Below are 17,637 nucleotides of genomic sequence, written 5' to 3' on the forward strand. Positions count from 1 at the left end.
CTCAAATAAAATGCATGATGTGTCTCGTGTAAACATAGTCAGGCAGGTCTGTCAATTGAATAGAGCGCCGTCACCCCATGTTAGTGGGCAAATGGACATCTTCAAAACAAAACTCAACCTCAAGTTACACACATTATCCCAAACTCCATTTGACAAGCCTGACAAATTCCTATTTACACTAGAATAACTGACTCGTGCCTTAGGCAGTTTTCATAGGGATTCAATGCTTTTATAAGGCAGTACCTCTAAAACAGCCAACCCTATGCATAAGCTGCACATCCAATGACATGTTGGTTCAACACTAGGAGTAAAGCTTAGTTTATACCGTACGTACAAAGCTGCAAGTAGAGATGCAAAATGTCCAGGCGCGTGAAGCCCCGCGACTCAAGATCGCCATGTTGCGTTACTAGGGTATAAGTTCTAAAAAGCAAGCACCTGCCGGGTGTCTACAAGTGGCAATTCAATAAAGAATCAATCGGGAAATTAACTGATGTTCTGTGGTCAGAGGTGATGGACAGACCTGCTGCACACAGCCAATGTTACTTATGGACAGTTACAAATGTGGTGGGTGCTTATTTGTCCCATTTCACACATGTACAGGTATGTATAACCACACAAGTGCAAATTGGAAATGTGTCTTTTGCATATCCCAACCTACTCACCCTCAGAAGGGTCACAGCCAGGACCTGCCATCATCATCACAACCCTGGAGCAATTAGAGGTAACTGCCTTGCGCAGGGGCTGTCTTCTCACAGGTAGTCGAACTAGCGACCTTTTGATTGCTGGCCCAACATCTAGGCTACCTTCAGGGTTACAAGTTTGTGGTCATGTGTAAATTGATGCAGATGAATAGAGGCAAAGCAAAGACATTTGTATCAAACATTTATTATTTCAATGTCTTTCTAACAGTAGAAAGGATTTTCTACAACGACCAGATTCAATAAATAACTTGTTAACATTGCTTGGGAACATGTCAGTTACCCTGTCACCCAGAACCGCACAACCCCTTCACCTGGAGTACCCATTTTCAAACTGCCTGAGAACAGCAGCGAGCCTCGAATCCAGGCTGATTATACCTCTGCCACACAGCGAAGTGAACATCTGACTTCTAAACAATATTTCAGAAGTCTTTCCAGCAGATTCATCATGGTTGCATTTCCTCTCACCATTTAAGTCCAATGAGTCCAATATGTACATCTGTGCCACTACCAGAGAGGCGAGGGGGCAATAGAACAGAAAGCAGAGAGTTGCTCATGTAGACTGTGGAGACCCTCAAGACAGCCTTACAACTCGTCCTTTTGATCCTGATCTCCCTCTGCCTCTCCCTCAGTAGGGGGACCGCCTGCACTTCCATAAAGCTTGCTGATGATGGGCTGCGCCACCTCTTCCAGCTCCTTCTTCTTGGCCTGGAAGTCCTCCAACTCAGCATCTTGGTGAGACTCCATCCACTCAATCTTCTCCTCTACTGCTTTCTCTATGGCTTCCTTGTCCTCGGGAGAGAGCTTGCCGCCCAGCTTCTCCTTGTCACCGATCTGATTCTTGAGCGAGTAGGCGTAGCTTTCAAGTTCATTGCGGGCATCAATGCGCTCCTTCAACTTCTTGTCCTCATCGGCAAAGCGCTCTGCATCGTTGACCATCCGCTCAATGTCCTCAGGCGTCAGACGATTCTGGTCGTTGGTGATCGTGATCTTGTTCTTGTTGCCCGTTCCCTTGTCCTCGGCTGTGACGCGCAAGATGCCATTGACGTCAATCTCGAAGGTGACCTCGATCTGGGGCACACCCCGGGGTGCGGGGGGGATACCAGTCAGGTCAAAGGTACCCAGCGGGTGGTTGTCTTTGGTCAGGGGACGTTCACCTGAAGGAAGAGGAAAGTAGAAAATTAGAAACAGAGACAAAGTTCTGTAAAATTGCCACGCCCATCATTAGTGAAGGTCGCTACAAGGGGCAGTGATGAATCAAAGGCGCTTACCCTCGTAAACTTTGATGGTGACGGTGGGCTGGTTGTCAGAGGCAGTGGAGAAGATCTGGGACTTCTTGGTTGGCACCACAGTGTTTCTGGGGATCAGCTTGGTCATGACTCCTCCCACAGTCTCAATACCCAGGGTCAGGGGGCACACATCCAGAAGAACAATGTCACCTGATGGACAGCAAACCATTAGTTGTGATAGAAAATGTAGCTGCTATAATATACATAATTGGACATGAAACATCTAGCCTACATTTCCTTATGTAAAAACAAAGAATGAAATGTGAAGATAACTCTGCCTAAACTGAGCATAGTGTATGAAGTGCATGGCGTCAGCACATTGACCAAGACCCACTTGTGTCCTCTCCAGACAGCACTCCAGCCTGCACGGCAGAGCCGTAGGCCACAGCCTCGTCAGGGTTGATGCCCCTGGAGGGCTCCTTGCCATTGAAAAACTCCTTCACCAGCTGCTGGACCTTGGGGATACGAGTGGAGCCGCCCACCAGGACAATCTCGTCAATGTCAGTCTTCTTCAGGTCAGAGTCCTCCATCACCTTCTGCACAGGCTTCATGGTGGAACGGAACAGGTCCTGAAAGACAAAAATGGCAAATTAATGTGGTTCAATTAAGTGGAACATGAATGTGATCGTTGGATATTCCAATGTCAGTGGGCCAGCAGTGTCTTGACTGTTGTACGTGATGTCACCAAGAGGACCAACTCACCATGTTGAGCTCCTCAAACTTGGCACGTGTCAGGGTCTCTGAGAAGTCCTCTCCATCGAAGAAGGACTCGATCTCAATGCGGGCCTGGTGCTGGGCAGACAGGCCTCTCTTGGCCTTCTCCACCTCACGACGCAGCTTCTGCACAGCACGGTTATCCTTGCGCACATCCTTGCTGGTCTTCTTCTTGTACAGCTTGATGAAGTGCTCCATGACACGCTGGTCAAAGTCCTCTCCTCCCAGGTGGGTGTCACCATTGGTGGCCACCACCTCAAACACACCGTTGTCGATGGTCAGGAGAGACACGTCAAAGGTACCACCGCCCAGGTCGAACACCAGGATGTTCTTCTCACCGTCCTTCTTGTCCAGGCCATAGGCAATAGCTGCTGCGGTTCTGGAATAGAGAGGAGAACAGATGTTAGCATGGTCTTGGCAAATATTGAGTAATTTAAAGAAATATTGGACTAGTCCGTGTAATGTTATTTCAGTTCCTGCATTGTGAAGACACACTTACGGCTCGTTGATGATCCTCATGACTTTTAGGCCAGCGATGAGTCCAGCATCCTTGGTGGCCTGACGCTGGGCATCATTGAAGTAGGCAGGTACAGTGACCACAGCATGTGTGACCTTCTTTCCCAGGTAAGCCTCAGCAGTTTCCTTCATCTTGGTGAGAACCATGGCAGAGATCTCCTCTGGAGCAAAGGTCTTCAGCTGACCACCACCAATGTCCACCTGAATATGGGGCTTGCTCTTCTTCTCGATAACCTATTGGATTAAAGTAGCTACTGTTAAGCATCTACTCTAAAATCAATCTGCACTACTTCAACATAGTTATACGCTGAATAAGTAGTAATTTGCATAGTTACAGTGTTAAGGCTATTGGGCAAGAGTGTGTTTGTTAGGCTCACCTTGAAGGGGAAGTACTTGATGTCATGCTGCACAGCTGAATCGGTCCAGGCGCGGCCAATCAGTCTCTTTGCGTCAAAGACTGTGTTCTCTGGGTTGGAGGTGAGCTGGTTCTTGGCTGCGTCACCGATCAGACGCTCCCCCTCAGCGGTGAAGGCCACATACGATGGGGTGATGCGGTTTCCCTGGTCGTTTGCAATGATCTCAACACGGCCATTCTTGAACACACCAACACTGGAAAAGGAGAAGTATGGATGAGAAATAAGCATGGAAAGCATCAACCACCTCACTTCAAGAAATGATAGTCATTTAACCAAATGATTGAGCATATGAGTGTAAAGATTAATTTTCCCTTCATTACTAAATTAATTCTTACCAGGAATAGGTGGTCCCCAAGTCGATTCCAATCACGGTCCCAACGCTTTCCCTCTTGTCGTCATCATCATCATCATCTGCAAACACGCTGCCGGTGACCAGCAGAACTACACACAGAAGCCTCATCTCTATTCTGCGTGTTCACGCAACTCTTTGAAGTTCTGGGAATTAAAAAAGTCAAGACAATTAGCATTACTCAGTACACGGTGTAAGCCTGTCATGCTTATATAGCTAACGGAATGAGTCCATTTGGCACTCTAGTGTAGTCACGACCGTGCATGCTGAAGTGTCAAATGAGACATCGAAGACTCACAGGGCAGCACATATATGAGTGGAGCCCAAGAATGCCGGTAATTTTTTATTTTACCAGGTAAATTGACTGAACACATTCTCACTTACAGCTACGACGTGGGGAATAGTTACAGGGGAGAGGAGCCCAAATGAATGAAAACGCAAAAAAAAAAAAAACTCAAATACAAACTCGATTTACCAAAAAGGTAAAGTTAGTTAACAGCTAACTAGTAGTTAACGCTAGACAGCTGCATGATCAATTTGAGACGCGGCGTGCACAACTAACGTTAGCTGGTTAACCATTTTCAAAACACGCTAGTTGACGGCAGACAGAAGCATATTGAACAGGTGAAGCACTTTTTTTTTTTTTTTTTTTTAAACACTCCATGTTTAGCTGTATGGTCAAGTGAAATACCCCCCCCCCGGACATGTAATTTTTAAGTCTTCATTCTTAGCCAAAAAGTTTAATTTGAGTTACCTTTACAAAGAAACTCGATGGCGTCTTACTTTGGAGATTCTCAATTGAAGGTATTTGCTTTACAGATTTCGTTCTTTAAATATGTCTAGTTTATGATTGTGAGTCGGTTTAATGAAAGGTGCTCTCCGTTTATAAACTGTCACTTCTTACCCATCGTGGAGGCTTCCCATTGGTCAGACAGCAGTTCGTTGGAAGGCGTTCATTGGCAGCACCAGCCATGCTGGCCTCTGCTGATTTGCATACGTTTGGTCAAGTAAACGTCATGATTCTTGTTTTACTGTACGATGCTGATAGTCTACCTGTCAATGTGTCTAACCCCAATTATGTGAATGCCGGTGTCGTACATTGAAATGTAGTTGGTGCATTGAAATGTCTGTTTTTGGGGGCATTTTCCAATTTCAGGACCACTATAATCTAGTGTCTACTACAATACAGTAGGCCCAAGCCTAATATTATATGTGTAGGGGAAGTAGTGAACTGAAACTAGTTCCACGTTGTGAATTGTAAAACATGATGGTAAAGCAGTGGTAATACATGATAATTACCATGTTATTACAATAGAAGTGGTGACTAACCATTCTGAACAAAAGCTACATGATCGTACTGTAGCTGTGTAAAAAAAAGTCAGTAAGCCATAGAAGGTATAAAGGAGTAAGCCTAAGGTAATCAAAGTTAGTTGTTACATCATGTAAATTGTACATTAGTTACATCAGCTTAATTGCAAGTGTGTGGAAAGAAATTACCACAATAGCAAGGCTTTACTCATAGCCCCTAACCCCTAATATGTTGCAATGGTTTATGCATAACATGAGACATACTCTGAAGTAGATCTATGCTCTTGTGGGAATGGTTATATAGTTCCTGGAAAGTTATTGTTACATCAGGTGTTAGATCATTGTACATTAGTTACACCGTGGGGATATTAATGTGGAACCTTTATTTAACTAGGCCATGTTTCTGTATCTGTTCACAAAAAAAATGATAATATCTGATAAAAATGCAACCCTGAGGTGTATATGAACGTAACCAGAGGTGGGTCGGCTGCACTGAAGTATTATCAGAACTGTGGGCTGCTGTTATGATTTGCCTTCCAGTTTTACCCTGAATGCCTTGTGGCATTAACCAATCAGATGACTGGTTGGACAGAAGCGCGGGAGCTGGAGAAGGAAGTTGCTAGCTCAGCTCAGTCAATTGTTATTTGCGTCCAAGTTTGGTCGCCAACGATTTTATTTTGTTTTGTCAATATGTTCTGCTACACCCTCTGTAAACAACCGTTACAATCTGATTAACATTAGCTATATTCTGCTGTGTTGCAACGAACCAGATGACGTCTAGCTAACGTTATCAACAAAAGACCGCTAGCTAGCTTGCTTGGCTAGTTTGTGTGCTTTTGATAACGGTAGACCGGTATCATATACTCTTTTTATTAGCGTCTTACGTTTATCCAGGAGCGTCTTTGTATGTCAGGTGAGGCGGGGTCTTCGGTCAAGTGATGATGTCCACGTATGATGATTCTGCGAGTGTTCCATTACTGGGAAAAGCAGACGACTTGCATCAACAAGGTTTTCCATCTTGCAATCAGCCTGCAATAAAGACAAGTGAAAGTGTCATAGCTATGTTTTCGCCTATTGCTGATGTTCTCGTCATTGTTAGTAACTGGATTAACACACAATAGTGTATATCGCCTACTTTTTAGCTGTCAAGTCAATACTTTTTGTTTTGGTAATTTGAGAAGTATGGTAGTGTCATCCTGGAGGTAGCATACATCAAACCATAATCATTATGCATGTTTTCTCCTGTAACAACTTTTTATTTCAGTCCTTGCCTCATTCCCACTGTGTCAGCTGACAGAAGAAGACCTGACCCAGCATCCTCTATTCTGCAAGCTCCTGGCAACGCTGTCACAGCATGTGGACCGCACTGGCCTTACTGTCACACTGAAGAGAGAGCTGGAGAAGGTACTACACAGACACACACACGACTTATCATGTGGTGCAATGGTCTAAGACACTGCGTCGTAGTGCAAGCTGTGCCACAAGAGATTCTGGGTTCGAATCCTGGCTCTGTCGCATCCGGCCGTGACCGGGAGGCTCATGGGGTGGGGCACAATTGACCCAGCGCTGTCCGGGTTAGGGGAGGGTTTGGCCGGCGGGGATGTCCTTGTCCCATCACGCACTAGCGACTCCTGTGGTGGGCAGTGCACGATGACACGGTCGCCAGGTCCACAGTGTTTCCTCCGACCCATTGGTGCGGCTGGCTTCTGGGTTAGGTGGGCATTGTGTCAAGAAGCAGTGTGGCATGGTTGGGTTGTGTTTCGGGGGACGCACGGCTCTCGACCTTCGCCTCTCCCGATTCCATACGGGAGTTGCAGCGATGAGACAAGACTAACTACCTACTAATTGGATACTGAGAAAAAAGGGGTAAAAGTAATGACAAAATAATAATAATATTTAAACAAATGCTTGGCTCATGCCCACATTTAAACATGCTGGTACATCCAGGAGCATTAAATTCTCCCATCTCATAATAATACAATTGCATTTCTATTACTGTGAGAAATTAGACTTATGTTATTACACTGTACTGGAGTGTTGTCATTTGATGTGCCATATTAAGACCATGTCTTGGACTTGGGACGACTCTGTGTGAGGGTGTGTGTTGTGGGAATGGCTTTAAATGGCTGAGATTGTTGTTTAAATCCAGGCTGAGAGGGAGCTGCAGACACAGAGGCTTAGCTGGCTGTGCTCAGAAAGCATGTACAGGCTACTGCAGGAGATGATCCAGGAGCACTGTGTCAGAAAGCATCACTCCACTGTGGCCCCAGAGGACGACACGGTACAATACAGAACAATATTCTTTGCCCAATTGACTCAGCTATACAGAACTCTAGTCTGCTCTATTCTTGTTGCATGTCTAGCAGAGCAGCACACAGTACACTTACTGTAGTAGTAGTAGTAGTAGGATCCCTTTAGCTACACACAATACCCCATAATGTAAAAGCAAAAACAGGTTTAGGGGAGAGAGAAGTACATAAGTATTCAGACCCTTGACTCAAGTCTTCTTGGGTATGATGCAACACGTTTGGCCCAACTGTATTTGGGGAGTTTCTCTGCAGATCCTCTTAAGCTCTGTCAGGTTGGATGGGGAGCTTTGCAGGTTTCTCCAGAGATGTTCAATTGGGTTCAAGTCCGGGCTCTCGCTGGGCCACTCAATGACATTGAGACTTGTCCCAAAACCACTCCTGCGTTGTCTTGGCTGTGTGCTTAGGGTCGTCCTGTTGGAATGGTTATCTTTGCTACAGTCTCAGAAATACCTTTAGAATAGACTCGATATTGAGCTCAGGGCATCATGTGTCCATTGATCATCCTTGAGATGTTTCTACAACTTGATTGGAGTCCACCTGTGGTTAATTAAATTGATTGGACATGATTTGGAAAGGCACACACCTGTCTATATAAGGTCCCACAGTTGACAGTGCATGTGAGAGCGAAAGCCAAGGCATGTGGTCAAAGGAATTATCCATAGAGCTCAGAGACAGGATTGTGTCGAGGCACAGCTCTGGTAAAGGGTAACCAAAACATTTCTGCAGCATTGAAGGCCCCCAAGAACACATTGGCCTCCATCATTCTTAAATGGAAGAAGTTTGGAACCACCAAGACTCTTCCTAGAGCTGGCCGCTTGGCCAAACTGAGCAATCGGGGCGAAGGGCCTTGGTCAGGGAGGTGATCAAGAACCTGATGGTCACTCTGACAGAGTTGTAGAGCTCCTCTGTAGAGATGGGAGAATCTTCCAGAAGGAAGACCATCTCTGCAGCACTCCGCCAATCAGGCATTTACGGTAGAAGGGCCGGATCAAAACCACTCCTCAGTAAAAGGTACAGCCAACTTGGAGTTTCTTTAAAGGCACCTGAAGGATTCTCAGACCATGAGAAACAAGATTCTCTGGTCTGATGAAACCAAGATTGAACTCTTTGGCCTGAATGCCAAGCGTCACATCTGGAGGAAACCTGGCTATTCGCCCAAGCCTCTCCAGGTTTTCCTTTACCCAAATCCAGATAGCAGATGTTCTGAAAGAGCTGCAAAACCTGGACCCGTACAAATCAGCTGGGCTTGACAATCTGGACCCTCTATTTCTGAAACTATCCGCCGCCATTGTCGCAACCCCTATTACCAGCCTGTTCAACCTTTCCAAGGATTGGAAAGCTGCCGCAGTCATCCCCCTCTTCAAAGGGGGAGACACCCTGGACCCAAACTGTTACAGACCTATATCCATCCTGCCCTGCCTATCCTAAGGTCTTCGAAAGCCAAGTCAACAAACAGGTCACTGACCATCTCGAATCACACCGTACCTTCTCCGCTGTGCAATCTGGTTTCCGAGCCAGTCATGGGTGCACCTCAGCCACGCTCAAGGTACTAAACGATATTATAACGGCCATCGATAAAAGACAGTACTGTGCAGCCGTCTTCATCGACCTTGCCAAGGTTTTCGACTCTGTCAATCACCATATTCTTATCGGCAGAATCAGTAGCCTTTGTTTTTCTGATGACTTCTTTGCCTGGTTCACCAACTACTTTGCAGACAGAGTGCGTCAAATCGGAGGGCGTGCTGTCCGGTCCTCTGGCAGTCTCTATGGGGGTGCCACAGGGTTCAATTCTCGGGCCGACTCTTTTCTCTGTATATATCAATGATGTTGCTCTTGCTGCAGGCGATTCCCTGATCCACCTCTACGCAGACGACACCATTCTGTATACTTCCGGCCCGTCCTTGGACACTGTGCTATCTAACCTCCAAACGAGCTTCAATGCCATACAACACTCCTTCCGTAGCCTCCAACTGCTCTTAAACGCTAGTAAAACCAAATTCATGCTTTTCAACCATTCGCTGCCTGCACCCGCACGCCTGACTAGTATCACCACCCTGGATGGTTCCGACCTTGAATATATGGACATCTATAAGTACCTAGGTGTCTGGCTAGACTGTAAACTCTCCTTCCAGACTCATATCAAACATCTCCAATCGAAAATCAAATCTAGAGTCGGCTTTCTATTCTGCAACAAAGCCTCCTTCACTCACGCCGCCAAACTTACCCTAGTAAAACTGACTATCCTACCGATCCTCGACTTCGGCGACGTCATCTACAAAATAGCTTCCGACACTCTACTCAGCAAACTGGATGCAGTTTATCACAGTGCCATCCGTTTTGTCACTAAAGCACCTTATACCACCCACCACTGCGACCTGTGTGCTCTAGTCGGCTGGCCCTCGCTACATATTCGTCGCCAGACCCTCTGGTTCCAGTTCATCTACAAGTCCATGCTAGGTAAAGCTCCGCCTTATCTCAGTTCACTGGTCATGATGGCAACACCCACCCTTAGCACGCGCTCCAGCAGGTGTATCTCACTGATCATCCCTAAAGCCAACACCTCATTTGGCCGCCTTTCGTTCCAGTTCTCTGCTGCCTGTGACTGGATCGCTGAAGTTGGAGACTTTTATCTCCTTCACCAACTTCAAACATCTGCTAACCGATTGCTGCAGCTGTACATAGTCTTATCGGTAAATAGCCCACCCAATTTTACCTACCTCATCCCCATACTGTTTTTATTTTATTTACTTTTCTGCTCTTTTGCACACCAATATCTCTACCTGTACATGACCAACTGATCATTTATCACTCCAGTGTTAATCTGCAAAATTGTAATTATTTGCCTACCTCCTCATGCCTTTTGCACACAATGTATATAGACTCTTTTTTTTTCTACTGTGTTATTGACTTGTTTATTGTTTACTCCATGTGTAACTCTGTGTTGTCTGTTCACACTGCTATGCTTTATCTTGGCCAGGTCGCAGTTGCAAATGAGAACTTGTTCTCAACTAGCCTACCTGGTTAAATAAAGGTGAAATACAATTTTAAGAGAGATGAGTCAGGATCGAAGGAAATGTGTACTGAGCGAAGTACAGAGAGGTTGGTCATTGATGAAAACCTACTTCAGAGCACTCAGAACCTCAGACTGGGGCTAAAGTTCACCTTCCAACAGGACAACGACTAAGCCACACAGCCAAGACAACGCAGAAGTGGCTTCGGGACAAGTCTCAATGTCTGTGAGTGTCCCAGCCAGAGCCCAGATTTGAACCCGATCGAACATCTATTGATAAACCTGAAAATAGCTATGCAGCGCTACTCCCCATCCAACCTGACAGAACTTGAGAGGATCTGCAGAGAGGAATGGAAGAAACTCCCCAAATACAGGTGTGCCAAGCTTGTAGCGTCGTACCCAAGAAGACTTAAAGCTGTTATCGCCGCTCAAGGTTCTTCAACAAAGTGCTGAGTAAAGGGCCTGAATACTTATGTAAATGTGATATATCAGTTTATTGTAAATACATTTGCAAACATGCCTAAACCTGTTTTTCCTGTGTCAATATGGGGTATTGTGTGTAGATTGAGGGGGCAAAACAATTTAATCCATTTTAGAATAAGGCTGTAATGTAACAATGTGGAAAAGTCAAGGGGTTTGAATACTTTCCGAATGCACTGTAACTAAGATGTTCATTATTGAAGTTTAACCACCCATTGTGAATTTGATTTCCCAAAATGTTACTTTAGTTGAAATCGATCATTCAAAGTACTGTATAATCTTAGAATAAACTTAATTCTGGTTTTCCCCTGGTAGTTCTATGAAACTGTGGAGCAGTGTCTGGTGGTGGCCCAGTGTGTCAGGCAGCTGAACCCGAGTGCCACCGCCAGCCAGGACCAGCCCCCTGTTCTAGGACTGAGTGCCCAACAGGTGCTCGAGCTGATGCCACAAGAGCAGGTAGGTACTCTTTGTCCGTGAGCCTGATACTTCAACTCTATTAATAATAATTGATTACATTTCTGTAGCGCTTTCATAGAATCTAAAAGCGGTTCAAGAGAAGAAGAAAAACAGCAATATATCATGAAAGGTCAACCAAAAGAGGCCAAGTCTTTGAAAGCTGCATCCCCCGAAGATGGAGAGGGACAGTTAATGGCTCGGGCCGAGACAGCTAGTCAGGATGGTAGATGCACTAGCAAGCGCATTGTTTTTTCTTTTTTTTCTTTCAAGGTATTATCTAATAATTCCCATCCACCTGCAACAAGTAATCTCAGATGTGCGAGTGCTTTTCATATTTAGGTACACTATCACACACACACTGCTTCTCTACAGCTCTGGTAACTGCTCTCATTCCCACACAAACTAAACATGTTTTATGAACTATTTTCTTAGAACGATTCATGTTTCTCTAAACAGGATGTATGGAAAATGAAACAGAGACTGCCTAGAGAACTAGAAAAGCATCTGAAGAAGAAATGTTTCAGCGTCCTCTCCTACTATCAGCCTGAATGGGGTAAAGAGACATCAGATTTTTACCAAAACGGAGACATGTAGCCTATATATACAGTGGGCTCCAAAATTACTGGCACCCCTGACTGGCAATGCACAAACAATACTTTAAAAAATATAAACAATATAATTATATAGAGAGATTCAAATGACCAATGTGAGAAATACTGTACTTGATTGATGTGTCAATGGAACCAACCAAAATCATAAAATTATTTAATACAAAATACATTTCACCAAAATCAAGGTTACATAATTATTGCACACCTCATTTAGAACTTAGTGCCACCACTTCTGGCAAGGACAACAGGATGAGGTCTTTTCCTGTAAGGTTAAGGAACATATTTGGAGGGATTTTGGACCATTCCTCTATGCAGATCCTTTCAAGATCCTTCACATTCTTGGGTTTGCACTTATCAACTGCCCTCTTCAACTCAGCCCACAGGTTTTTGATTGGATTGAGGTCCGGTGACTGAGATGGCCATGGCAGAACATTGATTTTGTCACAGAACTTGAGGTATGTTTTGGGTCATTGTCTTGACCCAAAACGGCCAAGTTCCAGCCTTCTGACAGAGGCAACCAGATTGTCAGCCAGAATTGCATGATACTTGGTGGAATTCATTATGCCATCAATCTTAACCACTGCCCCTGGACATCTGGAATTAAAACAGCCCCAAAACATCACTAACCCACCACCATATTTCACTGTGGGTATGTGGTGCCTCCTAGTAAGCATCTCTGTTTCGACGCCAAACATTCCGAAAATGTATCTGACCAAAACGTTCAATTTTGGTCTCATCTGACCAGAGCACCTTCTTCCAGTCATAATTGAAATGACGTTTGACAAACTCCAAGTGCTTGCGTCTGTGTCTTGGGGTCAGAAAGGGTTTTCTTCTGGCAACCCTTCCAAAGAGCCTGTGGTTGTGGAGGTGGTGTCTGATGGTGCTTTTTGAAACCTGGTGAACCCAAGACGCCACCAAGGCCTGCAATTCTTTCACAGTGGTTCTTGTGGATTTTGTTGCTTTTCTCACCATCCTCCCTATCCTTGGGGGCAAAATGCATTTGCGTCCTCTACCCGCGAGGTTTAACTGTTCCATATCTTTAGAATTTTTATATGATTGCCCTGACAGTGCTCAGTGGTATATTCCATGGTTTGTGGATCTTGTCGCCATTACCAGATTTATGAAGGTCTACGACCATCATTCTCTTTTAAACTGCCAGTTCTTTTGTTTACTTCATGGTGTTAGATGACAAAGGGATATTGCATGCGTGTTACCTCATTTTTTTATTCCCTAGTGAAACGGGAAGTAATGTAAGGCCTCAATATAGTTCCTTAAGACTTAGATAAACATAAATAAGTGGAATTAATTCCTGGTTTAATTTTGGTAGATGTTATTTACAATAATCTTTAAGTGTGCCATTAATTGTGAAACTATAATTTTGATGACGTTGTTTTTAATTAAATCAATCAATTATTTTGGTGGGTTCCATTGAAATATTAATAAAGTATTTCTCACATGTTGGTATTTTGAGTTTCTCTAATTATATTGTTTATTTTTTAAATATTGTTTGTGCATTGCCAGTCAAGGGTGCCAGTAATTTTGAAGCCCACTGTATATATAGGATCTTACTTCTGAGTGTCTTATTATGTAATGGACATTGACAGGCATTAGCAAATGTGGCAGTATTTATTTAGCTTTATGGCACAATGTTGCAGTTTTTGGCTTTATGGCATAGCAGCTCACCTGTGTGAATTGTGAAACATAACACTCCTCTTCTTTCTTGGACAGAGGATGAGAGTGAAGGGCTGAAGAACATGAAGCTGTCTCACTTGCCTGGTCTCCTGGAGAGAGAAAGGAAAAGAGCAGAGAGTCTGAAGGAGAAGAGCCGTGAGAGTGCCTCCCTACTGCAAAGGCAAACTCACTGCTACCTCTCTGTAAGAGAAGCTCACCACACGGTTAGATGTATTAGTCTCACATGTTATGATCTTCACTCACAATCGACGTGTTCTCTCTCTCCAGGAGCTGTTAGGGTGCATCCAGATTCTCCAGTCTCTGATCCTGGACCACAGGCTGAAAGCCCAGAAAGAGCTGGACAGGAAAAAGATTGATTACTTTGAGGCCAAATGTGAGATCATCATGCAGAAGATCAGGTGCGATAGTCTCCCCTGTGTACACGCCTACTGTACACTGGGATCCTTCAAATGCAATTCACCGTGTATGAAAAACAAATATATATTATATTATATTATATATATTATTATTATTATATAAAACAAATATTCCATATATATTTTACATTTCCTTAACTATCTGTCTTCACAACAGAGCTGAGATGTTGGAAATTCAGCTAGATACCTACACAGCAGACACAATATCTGCCCATAAAAAAATAAGGTGAGTCAAATGCTTCCACTGCCCAGCATCTCAATACGTCATTATCATATCAACCACTCTTGGGGATCTCAACACTAGAGGGGTATACTACAAAGCAGGATCAAGGAGTTAGCTTCTGTCTTTTCTAGCAAAAAAATTAACGCAACATGTAAAGTGCTGGTCCCATGTTTAATGAGTTGAAATAAAAGATCCCAGAAATGTTCCATACTCACAAAAAGCTTGTTAGCCTGTTAGTGAGCATTTCTCCTTTGCCAAAATAGTCCATCCACCTAACAAGTGTGGCATAGCAAGAAGCTTATTAAACATCATGATCATTACACACGTGCACCTTGTGCTGGAGATAATGAAAGCCCACTCTAAAATGGGCAGTTGTGTCACACAACACAATGCCACAGATCAAATCAAATTTATTGGTCACATACACATGTTCAGCAGATGTTATTGCAAATGTTTGTGTCTCAAGTTGACGGAGTGTGCAGTTGGCATACTGAATGCAGGAATGTCCACCAAAGCTGTTGCCAGAGAATTTAATGTTCATTTCTCTACCATAAGCTGCCTCCAACGTAGTTTTAGATCATTTGGCAGTATGTCCAACTAGCTTAACACCTGCAGACATGTAACCACGCCAGCCCAGGACTTCCACATCCGGCTTCTTCACCTGCGGGATCGTCTGAGACCATCCACCTGGACAGCTGATGAAACTGTGGGTTTGCATAACCAGGAATTTCTGCACGAACTGACAGAACCGTCTCGGGGAAGTTCATCTGCATGCTCGTCGTCCTCACCAGGATCTTGACCTGACTTCAGTTCGGCGTCGTTACCGATGTTTACCTTTTTTTGTTTGTTTTTTTTTACCTTTATTTACCTTTATTTGATGGCCACTGGCATGCAAGTGTGCTCTTCACGGATGAATCCTGGTTTCAACTGCACTGGGCAGATGGCAGCCAGCGTGTATGGTGTTGTGTGGGTGAGCGGTTTGTTAATGTAAGTGTTGTGAACAGAGTGCCCCATGGTGGCATGTTATGGGCATGCATTAGCTACGGACAATGAACGCAATTGCATTTGATCTACGGCAATTTGAATGCACAGAGATACCGTGATGAGATCCTGAGGCTCTTGTCATGCCATTCATCTGCCGCCATCACCTCATGTTTCAGCATGATAATGCACGGCCCCATGTCGCAAGGATCTGCACATAATTCCTGGAACCTGAAAATGGCCCAGTTCTTTCATGGCCATTCAGCATGTTTGGGATGCTTTGGATGGATGTGTACGACAGTATGTTCGAGTTCCCGCCAATATCCAGAAACTTCACACAACCATTGAAGAGGAGTGAGACAACAGGCCACAATCAACAGCCTGATCAACTCCACGCGAAGGAGATGTTGCGCTGCATGAGGCAAGTGGTGGTCATATCAGATACTGACTGATTTTCTGATCCACGCCCACACTTTTTAAAAAGCTATCTGTGACCATATCTGTATTCTCAGCCATGTGAAATCCATAGATTGGAGTGTAATGAATTTATTTCAATTGACTGATTTCCTTGTATGAACTGTAACTCAGTTCATACAATTGTTGCATTTTATATTTTTGTTCATTGTAGTTACACCTGCCTCTCTCATTCAGTCCTTGTTCTTGTGTGTCTTCATTGCAGGGAGAAGCTGGAAACGGAGCTGAATGCCTCCCAGTTAGAGAAGCAGTCTGTGGAGTGCAAACTGTCATCCTTTGAGATATTTGGCAAGGAATTTGAGGCTCTAGCTGAGGAATATTCCAGACTGCGTCAGGAGATTGACACCAAGAGTTGGGCTCTGAAGGAATTCTCTCAGCACACGGACTAACTCGGAATTGACATCAGACAGTTCTGTTTCAGAAAAACAGTTAAGAGTCTTGTCCGGATGTTTTCAAGAGAATTCTCTTCACACTTTTGTTGACTAACTATCTCCATAGTGTAAAATTATGGTTTTGATTGTTTTTTGTTATAAAATGTATGATTACCTGGTGTTGTCTTGATTGTTGTTCAGTTTAATAATCCCACTCTGATATAGCATAACAGTACATTCAGAATCCTACATTTTCATGTAATTGTTGGCATTTCCTGCCTAAGTTTGCCCACTTTGCTAATGAAGTAATCATTAAAATAATTGGCAACATCAAATGGTTCTGTGATGAATAAACCATTTCATTTGATGAAATATGGAGTTGAATTTGTCTTTCTGCCCATAATTTAAAGTACTCAAATGTTGATCTTGGCTTCATGATACAGTTTCTTCTACTTTTTGTTGAGTTCGGTCACATAATTTCTCAATTTGCAGTAAATCAGCCAATCAGATGTGCAGACAGACTTATTAGCCACTCCTTTTGCCCCATCTTTCAACCATACAATTTTTCAATTGCTCATCAATCCATAGAACCTTAATAGTTCTTGCAGGTGTATGTTTATCTATATTTGGAAGAAACAATTTAATAAATTCATCAAGTGCAGCATCTGGATGTTTGTTATTAATTACATCAGACCAGCAAATGTTTTAACATAATCCACAAGTCACAGCAAAAATATTTCGTATGATCTCTTATACAATATTTTAGGCCCAGCTTGTCGAGTTTTGGCTATCCTAGTTTTAGCCACTATTTTGTGTTCACTGCATCCAATGCTTACGGATACAGCTTTAGAACAACGTTCTACAGTATTAGCAAAAATGTGATCAGTACATGTGGATGATCTTGTTCCTGAAGTGTTTGTAAACACCCTGGTAGATTGTTTTATAACCCAAACCAGATTACAGGTACTGGTTACAGTGAGAAGCTTCTCTTGATCAGACAGCTTGATGAAAACCAGTCAATATTCAGGTCCCCAAGAAAGTAGGCCTCTACATCACATACACTATCAAGCGTTTCACACACATTGAGATACAGGCTATAGGCTGGATCATGTTGTATTGTTATACAATTTAATTCTGTAATGTATTGATTGTTGCTGCCTTCTTGGCCAGGTCTTCCTTGAAAAAGAGACTCTGGGTCTTAACAGTAAGCAAGTGTAAACATAGAACACCCCATTCTATGTAATGTCAATCATTGTGCTGACTAGCTTTGTGCTACCTGTCAGTTCATTGATAGTTAGCTTATATCAATACAGTTTACTGTTCC

The 17,637-nt window shown here is 43.7% G+C and overlaps 2 protein-coding genes across 2 annotated transcripts; one reads left to right on the plus strand and one right to left on the minus strand.

Annotated features, from left to right (window-relative positions):
- Window positions 1-865: 865 nt before the first annotated feature.
- On the minus strand, window positions 866-4,890 carry LOC135517970 (endoplasmic reticulum chaperone BiP-like). Its single transcript, XM_064942729.1, has 8 exons — window positions 4,737-4,890; window positions 3,969-4,128; window positions 3,595-3,826; window positions 3,201-3,451; window positions 2,690-3,080; window positions 2,322-2,556; window positions 1,970-2,137; window positions 866-1,855 (listed from the first exon to the last, which is right to left on the minus strand). Exons 2-8 carry the CDS (start codon window positions 4,091-4,093, stop codon window positions 1,284-1,286), a joined length of 1,974 nt encoding a protein of 657 aa, XP_064798801.1. The 5' UTR covers window positions 4,094-4,128; window positions 4,737-4,890; the 3' UTR covers window positions 866-1,283.
- A 962-nt stretch (window positions 4,891-5,852) lies between these two features.
- On the plus strand, window positions 5,853-16,974 carry haus4 (HAUS augmin-like complex, subunit 4). The gene is made up of 9 exons (XM_064942730.1): window positions 5,853-6,298; window positions 6,555-6,694; window positions 7,440-7,571; window positions 11,405-11,545; window positions 12,002-12,098; window positions 13,885-14,030; window positions 14,116-14,246; window positions 14,422-14,490; window positions 16,148-16,974. Exons 1-9 carry the CDS (start codon window positions 6,229-6,231, stop codon window positions 16,329-16,331), a joined length of 1,110 nt encoding a protein of 369 aa, XP_064798802.1. The 5' UTR covers window positions 5,853-6,228; the 3' UTR covers window positions 16,332-16,974.
- The last annotated feature ends 663 nt before the right edge of the window (window positions 16,975-17,637 follow it).

The sequence above is a fragment of the Oncorhynchus masou genome, chromosome 28 (assembly GCF_036934945.1).
Source record: "Oncorhynchus masou masou isolate Uvic2021 chromosome 28, UVic_Omas_1.1, whole genome shotgun sequence".
In the NCBI taxonomy this organism is placed as follows: domain Eukaryota; kingdom Metazoa; phylum Chordata; class Actinopteri; order Salmoniformes; family Salmonidae; genus Oncorhynchus; species Oncorhynchus masou.